This window comes from Typopeltis vanoorti, chromosome 25 (assembly GCF_054136105.1).
Source record: "Typopeltis vanoorti isolate ZY-2024b chromosome 25, IOZ_Tvanoo_1.0, whole genome shotgun sequence".
Taxonomy (NCBI): Eukaryota; Metazoa; Arthropoda; class Arachnida; order Uropygi; family Thelyphonidae; genus Typopeltis; species Typopeltis vanoorti.
The window spans coordinates 24,506,631-24,527,651 of record NC_143573.1 but is presented as its reverse complement, the minus strand read 5'-3'; the positions used below and the strand labels follow the sequence as shown (position 1 = coordinate 24,527,651).

At 33.1% G+C, this 21,021-nt stretch overlaps 1 protein-coding gene across 3 annotated transcripts in view; it reads left to right on the top strand.

Annotated features, from left to right (window-relative positions):
• The window catches only part of LOC150092606 (serine/threonine-protein phosphatase 1 regulatory subunit 10-like), a 447,296-nt gene that overhangs the window by 349,692 nt on the left and 76,583 nt on the right, over positions 1 to 21,021 (top strand). For all 3 annotated transcript variants that reach the window (XM_090414736.1, XM_090414735.1, XM_090414737.1), the window contains one exon: positions 11,255 to 11,519. In XM_090414736.1, the coding sequence (XP_090270862.1) occupies positions 11,255 to 11,519 (265 nt within the window). The remainder of the gene's footprint in view (positions 1 to 11,254; positions 11,520 to 21,021) is intronic.

Sequence of the window (21,021 nt, the reverse complement as noted above, 5' to 3'; positions counted from 1 at the left end):
ATCACACACCACCCTGAGAGAAAAATCTAGCCCTCACCTTCTTCTTACCGGCCTTCATTCTCAGCTTCCAAGGATGCCCTCTCATCATTTCCCCACCCTCCATAAATTGAAAAATTCCATCAATTGAAATCCTGTATGATCCTTTCATGTTTGCTAGTTTCTGCGATCTACAAATTCTTAATATATCTTCATAATCAGCATTCTACAAATCCTGATATCATTTTTAACACTCTCCTTTGTACTCTCTCCAATATATAGAATCACAGTGGAGACCAGACCTGTGCACAATAGTTCAAGTGAGGTCTTACCAAGGCCTTGTAAAGAGGCAAAATGACATCCTTATCTTTACATCGTTTCAGCATTGCTATTATCTTTTGAGTGGTATTTGCAATCTTTGCCACATGGCCCCTTAACTTCAACATTCTATCTAATAACACTCCAAGATCCCTAGTCTCATCAGTTTCTTCTAGCATATATATAATATGACATTGGATATCTAATCACATCGAAGTGAATGCCTTTACATTTACTGACATTGAACTGATGCCCATTTTCCCATGCCCATAATTCCAGCCTATTCAAATCATTCTACAAATACTGTATATCAGCAGCATTCCTGATTACCCTACGTATCTTTGCATCATCAGCAAATTGCTGAATGTCGCTTGTCAAATCTTTCCCAATATCATTAATGTACAGGTTGAATAACAGTGGACCAAGCACTGATCCTTGTGATACACCACTTGTTATCTTAAATCTTGCGGACTCACATCCCCCATATACCACTTTTTGATATCTGTCAGTTAGCCATTCTCTTATCCATGCTAATATTTTATAACCCAAACCCATTTTCTCCAATTTATGCAACTGTCTACCATGCTGTATTCTGTCAAAAGCCTTAGCAAAATCCAAAGGTATCATGGTGTATCCATTCCCCTTGTCTAGTTCGATGGTAACATTGTTATAGAATATGAGCAAGTTGCTAAAACATGACCTTCCCTTAGTAAGCCCATGTTGTTCATTGCAAAGTAGAGATTCATTATCAACCCATTTCTGAATGCGAGCCCTGACCAATTTTTCCAAAATCTTCACCACCACTCCTGAGATACTAATTAGTCGATAGTTGGATACATCAGTCTTTGCATCACCCTTGTTCAATGGAATTACCATACATTCCTTCCATTCCTGCAGAATATTCCCTGTTTTAAGACTCATATTAAACAGCGTGGTCAAAAAAATAGCGAGTTCAGCTGAACACTCTTTTTGCACATGCTGATATCCCATCAGTCCCTATTGCTGATTATTTAATTTGTGCAACTGCTATAATACCTAGTCGTCATATACCTGCGTTTGTTCATCCAGTGAAGAGGTAGCAGTGAGCTCAATGTCGTGTTCACCAGGTTGATTACTTTTAACAAAATGGGCACCCATTAGCTGAACAACCTCTTTTGCATCTGTAACCCTCATGCCATCTGTATTTAGAAGAGTTGTTCTTTCATATTCCTTCTTTCTTTTACTTGCAACATATCGATAGAATTCTTGTGGGTTATCTTTAGCATGCAGAGCCAGTTTCTTTTCATACTCAGACTTTTCTTTCCATACAACAGTTATGATTATTCTACCCTGCTGCTTATAATGATCATAATGGATGTCATTCTTATGCACACAGTATTCCTTCCACATCGTCCTTTTCTTACGAATCTCTTGCTTGATAAGATTACACATCCATTTGACTCCTACCCTATTTATTCTTTAAATTCTTGGGACACTTTCTGATATCACATCATTTAAGTATTGTTTAAATGTTTCCCATGCACTGTTGATATTCTTTCCATCCAGCAACCGATCTCATTCCACTGAACTCAGTATACTCCTCAATTGGTCATAATTTCCTGCTTTGTAGTTCAGCATGTAACCTTTTCTGAATGGAACATTCATAAACTTAGTCACTTCCCAAGTGAGTACCGCATGATCACTGTCACCAATTGGAGGCAGAATAGTTACATCTTTAACTGAAACCTCCTCTGACACTATAATCAAATCTAACACTCTTTGACCTCGAGTTCCTTCTGTCACATACTGCTTGAGAAAGTTGTCCTGCAACAGCTCAATAAATGCATTTTCATTCTTCTCATGAGATTCTACTGCTGTCCAATCAATATTTGAATAATTAAAGTCTCCTATTATGATTACTCTTTTTTGTGCTCATCTTTTCTATTTGGTGATGCATTCTTTTATCACTAGCAACTGATTTACCAGGTCTGTAGCAACACTCCACTATGTAACTGATCTTGTTAGATTCCGCCTCACACCAGACGGCTTCAAACTCACTGCCACATGAAATATTATTAGTAGTAGTAGTACTACAACAATCATAGGTCTCAATTCTAACTGGATTCAAGTCATTAATGATATTAACGACTTGAATCCAGACCGATAGCCAGGTCTCATTAATACCTACAATCTGAGGTCGCAACATATTGACCAAGGCAACAAACTCTACCCCTTTGTTTCTGATACTCTTAGCATTCGTGTACAGACATAATAATTTACCTGTTTTTTCTTTTGTACAGTGTTGTCTGCAGCCTGTCTGCCTGACACAGTTGGACAACTTGCAGATCTCTATTCTTCTCTAATGCTTTATACATGTAGACATCTTTGCACACATTTGATGGGTGTCCAAACCAGATGAACACAAAGCTGAAATCATTCTCTCCTCATCAACATTTCCATAAGACTCCTGATACCTGACGCATTCAGGTGTAGGCCATCCCTCTTATACAGATCCAATCTTCTCTCAAACTCACTCCACACATCCAAAAACTCGCATCCATTCCTTCTACACAGCCTATGCATTGAATCGTTTGCTATCATACCCCTTCTTCTTAATTCATTTTTATCATAGAGAGGTAAAATACTGACAATTTTCACTTTCTCACTCTTCACTCTCTGCTTCCAACAGCCCTTTCATATCTTCTCTCATACTGAACTTATCGTAAATCGTTAGTACCTACTACAGCTACAATCTCATTTACTTTTCTCCTTTTTTTTTTAATTGCTTCCTTTATATTCTTAATTTTCGCTCCAGGAAAACTGGAAGTTATAACTCGCTCATCAATAGCATGTTTTATTATAGTCACCATACCAAATAACTTCTCTCTTTTTATTAACAACATCACTTACCTGATTTTCATTATTTCGTGACTTACCTGTTTCCATGTTTTCTGCATAACTTTCTTTTTCTCCCTCTGTTCGTTTAAACGCCTCTCGATTTTTTGCAATTCCCATGTTGTTGTCTCTTTGATGATCTGCTACAATTTTGCTATTTTGGAGGTTAATTCATTTTCTTTATGATAGCATTTATGTAATTTTATTATCATTTTCTTTAATATAATTACTCAAAAGTGCACCTGTGGTCTTCAACTAGCTCTGTAAACAATAACAGTGTAAAACATATTTTTTCCTATGTAGGAAAAGTGGAGTCCTTTTCAAAATACATGTGTATTCAAAAACCGAAGCACCTCATCTTCAGATAAAATGTGTGTGTGTGTGTGTATATATATATATATTGTTGTAATTAGGATTGACTCAGGATGTATACATTATAAAATTAAAATTTAACTGACTAGAACCCGAAAAAGTATAACAAAAAAACTTTAATAAATCACGACTAGTTTCATCGGTGTTCTGACTTCTTCAGGTGAGTAAAAAATAACATAAGACTTATAAAAATAACAAGGTAAAAAACATGGACTTTCCAGCTTAATAAAAAGAACCAGAATAGTAAGTCATATTTGAATGTGTGTGACAGCTAATTTTCTTATTTTCCTTCATAACTTTCTTTTTCTCCAACAATAGCACGTGGTCACCTATTCAAATATGACTGTTACTATTTTGCTTCTTTTTATTAAGCTGGAAAGTCCATGTTTTTTACCTTGTTATTTTTATAAGTCTTATGTTATTTCTTACTCACCTGAAAAAGTCGGAACACCGATGAAACTAGTCATGATTTATTAAAGTGTTTTGTTATACATTCTCGGGGTTCTAGTCATTTAAATTTTAATTTTATAAATATATATATATATGCTAAATATACCAAGCTATTTTAAACCTGGTTTTACTCCATTTCCCAAGTAAGCAAACAGACAAACAAGTCAAGTTTGCACCTGCAAGTGTTGCAAGTCTAGCTGACCCTGCACGTAGTGCAAGACCAAAGCAACTCATGGTAAAAGTAGAATAAGCTCTGATCACTAATCTTAATATTTACCCTTAATGAAAAGCACATCTCCTGGAGGAGATGGATGATGCTTTGTATTAAAGTCAAGGGGCCACTACCCAAACCGGTTTCGACCTTTATTGAGGTCTCATCAGTGGGAGCCAGGCTAGAAATACCAAGATTTTAGTAATACAGAGCTTATAAGTATTTTACCAGAACAAGTTACCATAAGGTGTTTTAACTTTATTAAATAAAAATCTCAGGAGGAGATATAAATGTAGAAAGTATTTTACCTTGGGTATAATAAATGTTAAATATACCAAGCTATTTTAACTTTTTACTTTTACCATGAGTTGCCTTGGTCTTGCACTACATGCAGGGTCAGCTAGACTTGCAACACTTGCAGGTGCAAATTTGACTTGTTTGTCTGTTTGCTTACTTGGGAAATGGAGTAAAACCAGGTTTAAAATAGCTTGGTATATTTAACATTTATTATACCCAAGGTAAAATACTTTCTATATATATATATATATCACATCTGGATGTATAAGTGCGCAGAATAAATATTCTTAAATATGGTGCTCTTTCTCCCTAATAATAAATATTAATATTGAATCAGCAGAACCTGTATTATCTAAGTAAGAAAGAATATTTACAATTTTTTAAGATGAAACAGAAATTAAACTCACCGATCAATAAAGTATTACTTTCACTCTATAAGAATAAAAATATTATTCAAATCTAATTAAAATCTAAATAAATAATACATAAAAACTATATTTTGTGAAATTTATCTTGCACTACATTTACTTTTCATATATTGGTATCAATGTAATATCATTTCACTTTTCTAGTGAATAATATTTTCCACGATCAATAGTTTGTGCAATGAATTTTTCTGTGATGAATTTTCCCCGCACTGAATTGTTCGTGACCCATATTAGCACATATTTCAGTCGCATCTGAAGTATATGATATCACACTATTAGAGTTCAAAGGAACAATCGGAAAAATTATAGAAAGTTGCAGAGATAAAAATAATTGTTAATTAAAAAAAAAAAACTTTTTTTAATGTCCATGAAAGTTTGGAAACCTGTAGTAAATTAGTGCCTTGGGTAGGTATCCTAAGGATTAGATCATCCAGAAACACTTCTCTAGAGACCAAGTGTAGAATTTTTCAAACCATTTCAGTCCTGCAAGGATCAAAGTGGTGGTCACACAGGCCTATGAAATTCATCTACTATCTGAAGATATTTACAAACTATTGTGGTTTGTAAATATCTTCAGATAGCAGATGCCATGCCCATTGTGGGATATGAACTTGCAGTCTTTTTGGCTACTTGGCCAATCCATCTCACTAGGTGGAATCATATGATGGAAACCGGTACACGTGATACTGGAAGCTTGAGACATGCTGTTTATTTAAAGTAGCTGATTGATATGGGCAGAGATGTTATCTGATGGACTTTGAGAATATATTATTATAGGGTGAGAGTATCCAGAAAACTGTCAATCTTGTAGGCTGTTTCAAGAGAAGAAAGATAATACCAAGCAGGACAGTAGTCATTGTTCAAGTGCACACTTCTCATCAAGGCTCATGTCAAATGTAGGTTAACCTGCCTTGTGCAAATCCAAAGACAAAAAAAAATATGTGAAAGGCTGACCATGGAATATAACACAAATAACAGTTTCCAGGACTACTGTCTAATGTATCCTCCTCTTTATAGACTTCCAAGGTACCCATCCTTACACTCAATCATCAACAATTACATCTCTCCATTTGCAAGACATCATTAAACCATTTAAAGACTGAAAAAAAAGTTGTCTTTTCAGGTAAATTTCATTTCCATCTTGACTCCATGTGGATGATAGAGGTGGTGGGTATATTAGGCAAAAACCTGAGGATAGAGATTGCCTTAATGTCATGAAAGCCAGAGGCAGAATGGTACGATGATGATTTTTCTAGGAATCTCTGGGATTGGAGTCCCAATACCCACAGACCATACTATGAATGTTACTTTGTAAAAGTACCTATTCATTGTGGCTAATCAGGTACAGTGATGAGAAATGCATGCCATCTGGGAATGCATTCACCTTTTGTGAGGACTGTGTTTTCTGGTAAATGAAGCATGCTGCATCAAATATGACAGTAACTTCCATGGCCAATAAATTTGCAGGATTTGAATCCCATAGGACATCTCTGGGATTACATAGATCAAGAGATCAATGTTTGAATTCTCCACCTTGGATACTTACGCCTATGGGCAGTAGACCTGATGATATAGTACAGCATACCTCCTGCAATGTTCAAATATCTTATAAAGTGTATGGCATGCCATCAGCAGTTCTGGCAGCAAGAGGGGGAGGACCTACAAACTATTAGGGTAGTTGTCATAAACAGTGTAGTCTGTACAATGTTTCATAAGTCTATAGCATGCACAGGAAGTTAGTTTGATGTAATTTTTTTTTTAATCACTCACCCACACACACGAGAGGCCACAGAATAAGTCAAAATTAGCCCAAAACTGAACTAGTTCTGTATGCATGTCTATATATTGTAACCAATTTTCTTTGATTCCTGCTATTATAGCAATCTTCTTCTTCTCATAGTCCACAAAGCACTGTCGAATAGATACCAGGAAATATTCCTCACAGAAATCTTCCACTCAGTCCTTGATTGACATTTTGCTTTCAGATCTGTAAGTGAAGAAATTGTGCAATTTCTTATATTGTCTATCCAGTTTATTCTAGGTCTGCCTCTTTTTCGAGTTTCTGGAATTGCATTGGAAGACCGTTAGATCTGCTGATGTGACCAAGCCACATGAGTTGTTCCTTTGAATCTTAGTTATGATGACATTTGTCCTAAGTACCCAAAAATCATTGTTTTTGATTTTTGGGTACTTAGGAGCTAACTTTGTAGTGATTTCCTAAAGATCTGATTTGTTTTCTGCTAGGAGAGCAATATCATTAGCAAACTTTATATGGTTTATTCTTCTTCCTACTGTCACTTCAATATTTCAGGGCTTCATTTATAACAAAATCAAGAAGCAGTTCAATAAAATTAGTGAAAATTTTCACGTCTCACTCCACACTCCATTGGAAAGGGAGTGCTATAATTTCTGCTTGATTTCAACCATCATTTCAGAAGATGAATATAGGTATTCATTCAGTTGTATTATTTTGCTATCTATATCTGCTCCATAATGTTGCAGAATTTTCCAAATTTCACCATGTCAAATAGAATCAAAGGTGAATGGCTGATGAGGCGAATTTTCCTAAAATTATAGCGCTTCTTGCTGTTCATTTTTTTGGAATGGGAATAAGAATAACTGTATGCCAATTTTTTGGCACACAGTTATTTTGTGCCAGCAAATTTGTGAAGTGCACTAACAATAGGTTCTCTCCCCCCATCCTCACCTTCTTTAAATAGTTCTAATAGGATGTTGTTAATTCCTGTTGTTTTTCCTGTTTTTGATCTTAAGATAGCTCTTTCTACTTTTCTAAGTATAGAATAATTACTGTTCTCAGTTATTATTGGGACACTTCCCCTAAATTTTATTGGTCCAAGTTATAATCATACTTGAATAGTTAAATGATCATAACATCTTTCCAATATTTTTTCATGATCACTAATATTTGTTCCATCCACATCCTAAATTATCCAGCTCTTACAAACAAAGGCTTTGTTATTTCTTAATTATTTGGTATGCTGTTCTATGGCTATTCTTATGAAGATTATCCTCAATTTCTTTGGATAACCACTGGCTTTTTGCAAGCTTTATCTCCTTTTTAATCTGTCTATTCAGATAATTGTACCGTTATTGTTCCCAGTGTGCTGAATTAGTTGTAATCTTCTCCACCAATCACAAGGCACTGATATATCATGGGTAATCCAAAGTTTGTTAATACTGCATTCACTTCCCAGGATATTTTCAACTTCTTTATGACTATCCTTGAAACTGTTGGCAAGTGGCATCACAATGTCGAGAGTCAGCAGAGATTTCAGAAAGTGGAGAAGCAATATTTATTTTAAACAGTTCTTTAGTGGTATTTGATTTGAGTCGTGTAAGGTTACACTTTTGTCTTTTTATTTTTCTTGTGGTTTTAATTCTAAATTTCAACATAAATGTTACTATGACTAAATTAGGGTCAATTCCAGTTTCAGCACCTGGGAAAGATACAGTTCTTGGGGAGTTTATACAGGTTTTCGATTTAGTTTTTATAAGTATATAATCAGTTATGTTCTGAGTTCTTTCTTCTGGTCCCAGGTCCATTTTTTTTTTTTTTTACCTTTTTTGCGAGAAAAGTATGTTGGTTATGGTGAGATCCTTCTGCAAAATTCTATCTGTTTCATATCCTTGTCATTTGTTTCTCCTAATCCAAAAGGGCCAATTAAGGGGAAAAAATTCTTTTCTATATGTATTCCAATTTTTTGCATTCCAATCCCCTTATACTATTAGAGAGTCTTTGTTGGGTGTTTAATGGAGCATGTTATTGATTTGGTTATAAAAGTAATCCACTTCTTGATCATCATACAAGGTTGTTGCTGCATCTACTTGTATAAGAGATATATTTAATGGTTTACTCTTTAATCTTACTACTGCAAGTCTATGATACAGTACTTAATATTCTTTTGAATCAAGAAACCAACTCCTTCTTGCCCTCCTCCTCCTCCTTGGAGTATCTGAGTAAAGAAAGAGATTTCCTTCTTCTGTTGTTAATTTGCCAGATTCCGGCCATCTTGTCTTACATATACCAATGATGTGCCATTCATAGCATGCTAGTTCTTGTTGCAGAATCTTGAATTGACTATGTTAATATAATGATCTAACATTCCATGTTCCAATCATAAATCTCTCTCTCAGGTGAAATTCATGTTTAAATATCTTTATATTCGTGGAAAGGTCATTATGGAAATATGGTGGAGTAGTTCTTCTCTGATATCTGAATGGGTTTCATTTCATTTATTTAATAACTTAACACATATAAAACCAACAGTAATAACTTTAATGAATTAAAGGTACAAATACTGAAAGTAACAGTACATCATCAGAACAAACAGTTAAAGGAATGGAACACAAAGTACAGAACAGTCGATGGATTACCAATTAAATTGTTGCCGTGTGCCAGAAGATTAATATTAATGAAATATTGTTAAATAATTCTTAAAAAAACTATTTCATTGATGGTTGCATAAGATAAGAATCTCCCAAACGTTTGGGAGATTCTTATCTTATGCAACCATCAATGAAATAGTTTTTAAGAATTATTTAATAATATTTTATTAATATTAATCTTCGGGCACACGGCAACACTTTAATTGGTAATCCACCGACCTGTTCTGTACTTTGTGTTCCATTCCTTTAACTATTTGTTCTACACTGATGATGTACTATTACTTTCAGTACAAAATATTTGTACGTTTAATTCATTAAAGTTATTACTGTTGGTTTTATACATGTTAAGTTATTAATTTTAATTATGCCACAGGTACCTCTAAAGATTTCATTTATTTATTTTCCTCAAACACTTCTTTTCAAAGCCTGTTTTTTTTTTTTTTTTTTTTTTTTTTTTTTGTTTGTTAAATCTTTGTTCTTCCTTTTGTTTGATAATTCATACTTCATGAGGTGATAAATAAAATATTAACTTAGTAAAATAATATTGTGTGTTGGTTTAATAAATTTTAACTTACATGAATAATTTCACCACTCTTCAGAATACATTAAAATCTGAGCTGATCAGTAAATATCAATTTTTTGATAAACATCAACTTTTCATAGTATCTTCAAGAAACTACATTTTGCAGGCATTGAATAAAATTCTTAACTTTCTACCATCTGCCTAGCTATTGTCTCATCTCTGACACAGTGCATTAGTCCAGTGCATAATCAGATTAGCAGGTTGAGTTCTGGAACCAAAGTGAGATAATCCAAAGTTTACTGTATATCTTAAAACTCTTTTCTTTTTTTCCCCCCCTTCAAATGCATTAGTATAGTACGCCCACAGATACGAGACCCTTCAACCCTTCTGCACATGTCAAAAGAAGGAGAATCCATTCCGATAATAAGGTAATCAATCGGTATTGTGGAATGAGTGTTTATTATTATTATACATCAGAAAATTAACTTCTCTTTTATGATCATTGTACTTTTTAAAGTGGTAACTATTTTGCTTGTATAACAGTTGGAAAATTTTACGTATAAAGCACATGATTTCGCATGTTGGTGACCAATTCGTACATCACCTTATTTCTTTTTCCCCTTCAACATGAATTGACTCTTCTTGGCAGTCTGCCAATGACAGCTCTCGCTTATGTGGTCGGACTATATTTAACATTCTAGTAGCAAGGCTTATACGTTGGTCATACATAACTGGTAATTAGTTTACGGAATTAACAATGCATGTAAAGTATATTAATTAAAGGTAACTTTAACTAATATTGTTCTTTAGGAACAGTATTAATTTCTTGCTTTCTTCCTCATTTGCTTTTGTTAGTGCCTGCATGCACATACCATATCTTTATGTTCCTGAAGATGGCAACATGACGTTGCCGAAATATAGAAGTTATTTATTAAAGTTACCTTTAATAAATATACTTTATATGCGTTGTTAATTCCGTAAACTAATTACCAGTTATATATTTAACATTTACTGTATATTTTTGTTATTATATACCGCAATAAGAACCTGTACAACCTGATAGTGCCTGCCAGTAATACGAGATTACAGAATAAAGACACACCCATTCTGTTCTTGTTATCAAATATGGCATTTTCCTAGGCCATGTTTTCAGCTGATTCCTGATTTAGATTTTTAGGTAAAAATACTATTGTTTAGCTGTATTCTTATTGTCTTCATGTAATATGTCATCATAGTGTACTTAGTCTGTAATGATGGTGAATTGGTGGTTGAGTGCCTTTTTGTGGAGAATGAAAAAATACTGGAAGAGTGATATATCAGATATCTCTGATATAATATTTTATATATCTTTTGCAAACCCAAACTTCATCTTCTATAATAGATGATATTGTTTTCCAGTTTTATAAGGATACCTTAGATATACCATTGGAAGAATGTAATCAAGAAAAAGACAAAACTGATGATATGAATGCCATAGATGAAGAGTCCAAAGAACTGGAATCACTAGAAAGTATAGAAAATGAAGGAAATGATCTAGAAATTTCAAAAGAACAACAGGAAGTTCAAACAGATGACACTGTTTCATCAGAGAAAAGCAACTTAGAAAAAGAAAATGATCCCATAGTCAAAACTGAAGATGCAGCTGAGGAAGGAGATGAAAATGGTAAATAGTTTTATAAATAATAAAAATAATAAAGTATGTATCAAAGAAATAAAGTGAAGTTATCTTTAATACTCATTTTTGAACTTGAATGTTGAATATCAATTTTTGTTATTTGAGATTTTTGCATCAGTGCAGTGAAGAAAAAATTGTAAAAGTATAAGCAAATTTTCAGAAAGATGTAAAATAACACATTATATGATTAACTATTTTGGTATTGAAATGAAATCTCAACGAAAATCATAAATTATTTTCCCTATTTCAAATTATGCATATACTTTAATGGTACCAACACTTTATATATTGATTTTGGATGAGTACAAGGGAGATATTTTTACATATTCAGAGTGTCTGCTTGTTTTTAAACGCACACACTAAAAGAATTTTTTTTATTGAGAAACTTATTACAGTCATCTCCAGACTACAGAAAACCTGTAGTGGTTTGTTTCATTAACCACTATCCTAACCACTAACTATCCTTGAATAGCACTGTTCCTATAGGACTTTAGTGAGCACTTTTTTTTTGAAGTTTGTTGTAATGATATTGCCATAGATGATGAGTTGTTTGAATAGGTATTATTTATAAGAGTTTCTTCGTGGCATAGTTGGCAATGATAGTCTTTGTTTGGAAAGAGTTAAATTTGAATCCTCTTTTATATGGAGATGACAGCATTTTCCCTCCCAGAAACTCAAATTTTCTTCTGTCTTGCAAAGTAAACCACCCTGGCCAGAAAATTATATGCATTAACAGATATAGCAGACTGTGGTATTGTCTTCTTCTTCTTCACACATTAGATGTAATATCCGTTGCGACCAAGACTTCATCTTCTTTAATAGTATATTTTAGTCTTTTTCTAGGTCTTCCTGTTCTTCTCTTATTCTTTGGTTTCCAACTATAGACTTGTTTTATTATTCTATCTTCACTTCTTCTTTCCACATGTTCAATCCGTTTTATTCTTCAGGTCGATACCCAATTGTTTATTGCTTGTATTTCACATTGTTTCTTATATTCGTATTTTTTATTTTATCTAGTCTACTTTTATTTACTATTTTTTTTAATATATTCATTTCACCTGTATTTAAGATTTGTCTTGTTTTTCTAGTATCTGGTCTTGTTTCTGCATTATATGTCATAATAGGCCTGATTACTGCTTTATAAATTCTGGTTATTGTATCTACTCTAATATGTTTATTTTTACATATTGTTTCATTCAAGCATCCTGATATTCTTGCAGCTTTTGCAACTTGTTCTCTGACTTCTAGATGTGGCCTTCCTTTCCAGTTCAGTTATATACTTAAATAGTTGTAATTTGTTATTTGTTCAATGATAGTACTCTCCAATTCTAATTTGCATCTTTGTGGTTCTTGTGATATTCTCATACATTTTGTTTTTGATATCTTCATATTATATAATTTTGCTGCTTTATTAAATGTATGTAATAATATTTGTAGCTGAGTTTCCTTTTCTGCAATTAATAGTACATCATCTGCATAACATATAGTTCTTGTTATTCTATTATTTATTTTCACTCCTGTATTTTGTATTTCATTAACTTTTTGTATTATTTCATCCATTATTATATTGAATATTGTTGGGCTTAAAGAATTTCCTTGTGTTTTTATTATACAGCTATTATCATCATATATTTCTTTAATTATTTGTATTATGTTTTCTGATATTTTTCTTCTCTGCAATATTTCTATTATATCTTGAATTAATATTCTGTCAAATGCTTTTTTTTTTCAGATCTATAAAGTATATAAATAGTTTGATCAGTTGTCTGATTATGAATATTGCATCTGTACATGATCTTTCTTCTCTGAAACCTTGTTGTTCATCTAATATATTCATTTCCTTTGTTATTTTATTATTTAGAATTCTTGTTAGTATTTTTAATGAGGTAATTAATAAATTTTTCCCTCTATAATTTTCTGTTTTTTTTTTTTTTTTATCTCCTTTTTAAAATATTGGTAATGTTATACCTTTTTCCCATTTCACCGGAATCTTTTTTTTTTTTTGTATTTATTATTTGGTTGTATAGTATATTTAAACTATGAATTATAATTTCTTTCTTCGTCTTCTTCATGTAGCTTCCTCAGTGAGAGGGTGCAGCACCATGTCCTTCCAGTTCTCTCTGTTGGTGGCTTTCCTTTTTGTTTCTGCATATTTGGATCCTGTCCATGATCTTATATCTTCAAGCCATGTCCTTCGTTTTTTGACTCTTGATACTTTCCCATAATTTTTCCTTCTAAAACTGTTAGTATCCTCTGTCCTGCTGAACCTCTCAGTACATGTCCTGCCAATCTCATCTTTCTCTGGGTCATTTCCTGTAAGATCTCTATGTTCTCATTCTTTGTAGGACATCTGTACTTGTCACATGTTCTGTCCATGAGATTTTCAGAGCTCTCCTATGGCACCACATTTCAAAGGCCATTATCTGTTGTCTTACTCTCTTCTTGAATATCCAGGTCTCACTTCCATGTGTGAAAACTGGCCACACTAATGTTCTTATCATTCTTTTCTTTGTCTCGATACCCACAAACTTCTGAGCAGATCTTTATTTTTCCAGAAAGCATCTTTAGCTATGGCTGTTCTTATTTTTATTTCTTTATCTTGCTTTCCATCTGCAGTAAAGTAGGTGCCTAAATGTTTGTATTCTGTTGTATGTTCAATTTTCATATTGTTTATGAATATATCGGATCTGTTTTCTTTTGAGATTTTCATAAATTTGATCTTTTTTTTTTTGCATTTATATCTAATCCAAATTCTTTACCTTCTTCAATTAGTAGCTGCAGTAATTTGATTAATTTATTTTGGTTTTCTGCTGATTTGATTAATTTATTTTGGTTTTGCTGATGATACCATTAGAATGGTATCATCAGCATATCTAAGATTGTTGTATTTTATACCATTGATACTAATTCCTATTTTTTGTTTTTCAATGCTTTTCATCACTGTCTCTTTATAGATATTCAATAGATTTGGTGAAAGGATACAACCTTGTCTAATTCCCCTTTTTATTTTCACTATAGAAGCCTCAGAGTTAAACAGCTGCATTTTCTGTTTGGTGTAAATCATTTTTATAATCTTAAGTACATGATATCCAATGTTTTATATCTTAATCTTTCTTCTTCATTTGCTCCTCTTTTCTCTGTTCTTCTTTCATCGATAAGGGTGATTACTTGTGTTATCCATGGTTTTTTTCTTTCTTTTTTCTTGTTTATCGATGTGATTTTTAGCAGATGTTATGATAGCTGCTTGTAGTCTATTCCACTGAGAGGGTTCATTTTCGTTTTGCAACTGTGCAAACAGCAGTTCTGAAACATTTTCATTAAATTTTGATTTTACTATTGGATTTTGTACCATTTGCAGATCCCATTTAGGGGTTGACTTCTTTTAATTTTTGTTTTCAGACGAATATTCATCTTCATTGAGACCAGTCTATGATCAGATCGGCACTCAGCACTTGGCATCGCCTTTGAGTTCCATATTCCATTGAAGTAACGTTCACTGACCACAATATAGTCTAATTGATTTTTGCATCTTCCATCTGGACTTTTCCATGTGTATCTTGCTGTTGGTTTTTGCTCAAAATAAGTGTTAGTTATGATGAGACTGTGCTTATTACAGAAATCAATCAGTTTTTGTCCTCTCTCTCATTCCAAATTCCAAGTCCAAATGGGCCCATGTGTGTAGATGCGCTCTCTGATCCAACTTTCGCATTCCATTCTCCCATAGCACAAATAACTATCTTTCTTGCCTCCAACTTCCTTTATACACTATTTATTTCATCATACATGTTATCTATTTCTGCTTCCTCATTCTGTTCTGTAGGAGCATATATCTGAATGATCAGCATATCTCTAGGTTTAGACTTCACTAGAATTGACATTACTCTATCTGATTTTTTGATTGCATGGATAATGTTTTTATTAGTTTTCTTCTCTACAATGAATGCTACACCTCTCCTTGATGTTTCACCACCTGACTTATATAATTTATATATCTTGCCATTTAGAAGTTTTGACTTAAAATCTGATGATCCTTTCCAATTTCACTTATTCCTAGTATACTAATATTCAATCTCTCCATCTTTCTCATTACATTAAAAATTAAACTCCCATTATAATTGCTTTACTATTTTTTAATTGCATTTTCAATTTCTGTTATTTCAATTTTCATTTTTGTTGTATTTATTTCTTCTTCTTGATTTGTTTATTTTCCTAGTTCTACTTTTATTTCAACTGTTTGGTTATAAAGGTTTTTAAAATAATTTTTCTAATTAAAGTATTTCTACTTTGCAGAATATTACGATATCTTCTGCTTCTTCCTTCTTTTGTCTATTAATAAATCTCCACATTTGTTTCTATATAACATAGAAATCATGTTGTTTGCTGCTTAATGGGTTATCTTGGAACTTTTGTTTCAATCTATTGTAGTATAATGTTTTTATAATTTCTTCTTTTAATAATTCCACTTTAAATTTTATTTTGGCATTGTGTTGATTTTCTTTAGATTTTATTTTTGCCCATAAAGTCTTAGTTTACATATTAACAGATTATGATCACTTCCAATTTCTGCTGATGTTAACACTCTAACATCTATTTTTGATGGGTGTTTTACTTTGTTACATATAATAAAATCTATGATTGATTCCTGTCCTCTTGTGTTTCCAAAGTTATTTTATGTTGATAAAATGTATTCATTATTTTTAACTTATTATTTGCACAGAATTGTATCAATGTTTCTCCATTATTGTTTCTTCATTAAATCTTTGCATAATTCCATTTATTGGTATATTTCCTATTCTTGCATTTAAGTCTCCCATTATAATTAATTTTTTATTTGGTTTTATTTCTGGTATTATTTGTTATAAGTCCTCATAGAAAGCTTCTGATTTTTCTTTTCTTCCTTCTTCTGGGGTATATACTGTAATTATATTTATTTTACCTCTATCTGTTTGACCTAACTGTTAATATTCTTTCATTTATATTCTATATTTTCATTTAACTCTTTATGTATTACTATTATTATGTATTACTATCTTTATGTATTACTATTCCTACTTCAGCTTCAGCTATTTTGTTTTTTTTACTCTACTGTGTGTATATATATATATATATATAAATATTTCAGTTCCATCTGATTCATGTTTGTCTTGGTTTCTTTCTCGAGCAGTATTGTTTTATGTCCAATGACGGGTTGCTAGCCCAATCACTAGACACCTCCCACATTATCTGGGAATATTAATGTAGCCTTCATGCCTAGGATGGCCCTTCTGGAAGATCAAGCTTCCGACATACTTCACCTACATCTCCCATTCACCTCTCCACTATGATGAGGTGTTGGTAGGATTTAGAGAGGACTGTGGTATTGTGATGAACCATATTGTCATCACTGAAATTGGGTTTATAAGAAACCAAGTTACTTGGTAGTAACAGGCCATTGGACCTAAAGATACTGAAATATTTGTGTGACAACAGTTCTGCATCCAATTGAAAAATTAATTTAATTTGCAGCTCAAAAGACAGATGTTTCTACTTGAGGGGGTAAACTTCTACCATTAATGTACCAAATTGAAAATTTTTGTTTTCAGTTTGTTGAAACAGTTTCTGAAGCGAACGTCAGTAAGTGATTATTCTGATTTGCTGACCTTGAATGAGTTTAAAATTGCTACCAGTCATCCCACTAGTTTTTTCACAAATCAGAATTTCTTATTTGTACTAATTTGTTTGTTTGTGATGTGAATTTATAGCATGTATTGTTTGTGTAAATTTACTCACAGTTTTAAAGGTTGCTTATTTTCTTCTTATGGTTGTCATCAGTGATTTCTTGGGTAGCATTTGCTTCTGGATATTTATTTCCAAGAGTGTGTGGATGTACAACTTCATACTGCAATATTATATGTATGTATAAACAAGTACCATTCATCAGATTCTGTTTTCTTTTTTGGGCTTCCATCATTGCAAAACACAACCTAAAAATAATTCTAAATTTTGTTTACACATTCAAAATGAGATTATCTCCATCCTCTTTTCAAAGTGATTCTCATAACTGGTGGGTGAAAATGTTTATTTACTTAATGAAAACACAGTGCATCACTTTTAGGTTCATCAATAGAGTTGTCTTCATCCACACTCTGTGTCTCAGGTAATTTAGGATTTGGAAACATACTTTCCCAAGGTACTGTTTCATGACTAATGACAAGTTTGGTATTCTTTTATATTTTTGCTTTCAGAGTCAGAGCTGTCACAATCACTTCCATGATATGCTGTTCCAGTGGTATGAAGAAGTAGCAAATGGTTTGATGAATTTAACCTATCATCTGTCGTTTTAAATGCCATTCACACCTGTTGCATTATGTAGAGAACCTAGGTTATGTCTTGATTTCTACTACACATCTAGAGTGAAACTTAATTACTCAGAAAAAATGCTTGTAGTAGATTTGAGTGTTGTCATATACCTCTCCAAAACAGCAAAATGAATCTAGAATCTACACTGTCTATGTACCTATAGTATTGTTATATTTTGATCAACTTGAGATGGTGATGAAAATCATGTGTAGTCTCCTGTTTGTGCAAAAAAGGAATGTGCCATGCAAATACACCCAAATTCACAACACTGGCTAAAAGAAAGCAAATTTTAAATCGCATAAGGGCAAAACTGGATGTGGTACTCACAGTGGTAGACACATTTGCTAGCTCTTGCTTATCATGGTAGTATGATCACAGCATATTAGTAGAATTAACTCATTGGACAGTGACATTGGCACATGTTGTAATGTAACTATAAACTGATGGTCACTTTCACATGCCTACAATTCGCACCTGTTCAAAGCACTGCACGTCACCTGTCAAATTCTTTCTGGTGTCGTTAATGTAAAGATTGAATAACAATTGGCCAAGGTCTGATCCCTATTGTACACCACTGGCTACCTTAAATCTTTCAGATATCTGTCACTCAGCCATCCTGTTATCCACACTAATAGTTTATAATTCAACTCCATATCCTCCAATTTATGGAACAGCCTTACATGCTGTATTCTGTCAAAAGTCTTAGCAAAAGTCCAAAATCATTGTCTATTCATGGTGCATGGACAATAGCAAAGCTGATGTGTTGGGGAACCAACTGAATTAATTATGCTCCTAATTTAATCCAGTATAACTTTGCAGGATTCCTGAACTAAATTGAAAACTGCTGTAATGAATATGACATGAAAATCAGTACTAAAAAAAACAAAAACTATGAAAATAGACAATAACATAGAAAACCTCATCTGCATCCTGAATGGAGAATCTATAAAACAAGCTATTTAAGCCCAATTTTTAGTTGAAGATGGCAAATTAAATATGGAAATAGACAGTATAATTAGCATTGCTAGAATGGTGAGGAATGAGCTGAATAAACTGACTTGGAATAATAGAGAAATTAATCAGAACACAAAACTAGCAGTATATAAGACAGCATTTAAGTCTGTTTTATCTTATAGATCTGAGAACTATGGTAGAAGTAAAACAGTTGATCAAAAACTGGAGATCACAGATATGAGCATTCTGAGGGAAGTGAACAGATGATATCAATGTCAGAAAAAAATGGAGATATTAGGAAGGAACCTGACATTCTTAGCATTCAGGAATGTGTGAGCAGAAGTGCTTACACATTCTTGACAAGAATAGAGACATACTTAGGTGTTTCCCTTACTTCGTTACTTGGTACTGTTGATGAGGTAATGTGAGTATGTTTGTTTGTCTGGATCAAACTTTGTTTTGCTTTGAGACAGGTACTGTATCATGCACTTGAAACAGATTTTTTTAAAAAAAATAATGAATAATTTTTTTAATATGTCAGAAAAAAATAGTGAAGTCCTTGGCAGAAGGAGCAGAAAGTCCTGATGTTTCAAATTTGAAATGAGCTAGCAGCTTCACTCATAAGCAGTTAGATAAATATCTAGCAGCATTTTCCATTCACATAACATGATTAGTTTGAATCTCATTGCTCATCGGACTGATATTTTGCTGGCAGGCATTCTGTTGCATTGATTTGGGAAGGGGGGGGGATATTAAATAAAGAATTCAGAACTTTATATATGAGTTAAATAAGCTGAAGAAAAATAAAAGAATCTACTTAAAGTGCTATAAAATTAATCACAAGTGTTTTTGTTATCAGGAGGATCAAACTTGTCCTTTAGCAATTAGTTTGTCTTCTATTTTCTGAAAATTAAGTTTTTAAATGACCTCCAACAGAAGATAGCAGCAGTGGTAGCTATGTCTATAGCACTAATTAGAATTTCAGAAATAAAATTAACAGTACAGCTGAAGGTTATAACAGGCTAAACTTGTAGTTTGATGGTCAGAGAATAATTTGGTGAAAGATCAAATACAAATTTGATTTGTATTTGATCATTACCAAGTACTAAATATGTGTGTTGAGGCTTAAGTGCTGTGAAGAATTCATGTTAGAGGTTTAATGGAATATTAACAGTACTGAGAAAGGATTAAAACTAATTTAAAACTTCCAATATTTTGTCTCCGTCACAGAGACATCTTCAGGGATTACAAAAACTTTTTGTAACAACACACACACAAATACAATACAAAGTGAAACTAAAGTCCTGTCTACGTGGTGCACCCTCTATGGTCATTTGCAAGTGGCCTGGGATGTAAAGAGGGATCTCTGATAATTAAAGTTTCCCAAATTTTGGGAAGTTTAATGCAACCGTATTTGTTTAAATTAGGTTGATTCCTGAGTGCAGATGCAGATTCAAAGAATAGTCTTTCTTTTTTGAATTTACTATGGTGGAGCATGGTAGTTTTTTCCCAGGAGATCCTGTGGGATGTATCCAAAACATGGTCTGCAAGACCAGACTGACCATGATCTTGTTTGCAGATGTAAGAACTGTGTTCTTCTAACTGGATGGATGCTGACCTGCCTGTTTGTCCGAAGTAGGCAAGTTTACAGGAACAAGGTACTCTATATACACCAGGCACTGAAAGAGGAGGGAGCTGGTCTTTAGTGGAGTGGATAAGGGTAGCAAGTTTACAATGGGGCTTAAAAGCTGTATGGAGGTTGTACTTTTTTAATGATCTGGCTATTTTTTCTGAAGTACCACGAATGTAAGGAATGGTGATGGCATTTCTGAAGAGATGGTCGGGAATGGAGAAGGACTTGATTATTTTTTTTAATTCTGCAGTCATTATAGCCATTGGAAAGGAAGGTGTTGTGTATGTGTTTGAGTTTGGTTGAAAGGGCAGTTTTACTGGAATAAAGATTGTGGGCCCTATTGATCAGTTTTAATAATGCCACATTGCTGGGAATGTATCTGCCTGTATGAGTAGGTTTTCTATATAGAGAGAAAGAAAGGCCAGCATTAGGAAGGCGTGTTACTAAGGTGTCTAGGAAGGGTAAACTATTGTTATTTTCCTTTTTGAAAATTTTGGAAAACAAGCCATTGACTCTTCCCCTCTAAACCTTCTATCTGACTAAGATATGTAGATGATGTGTTCT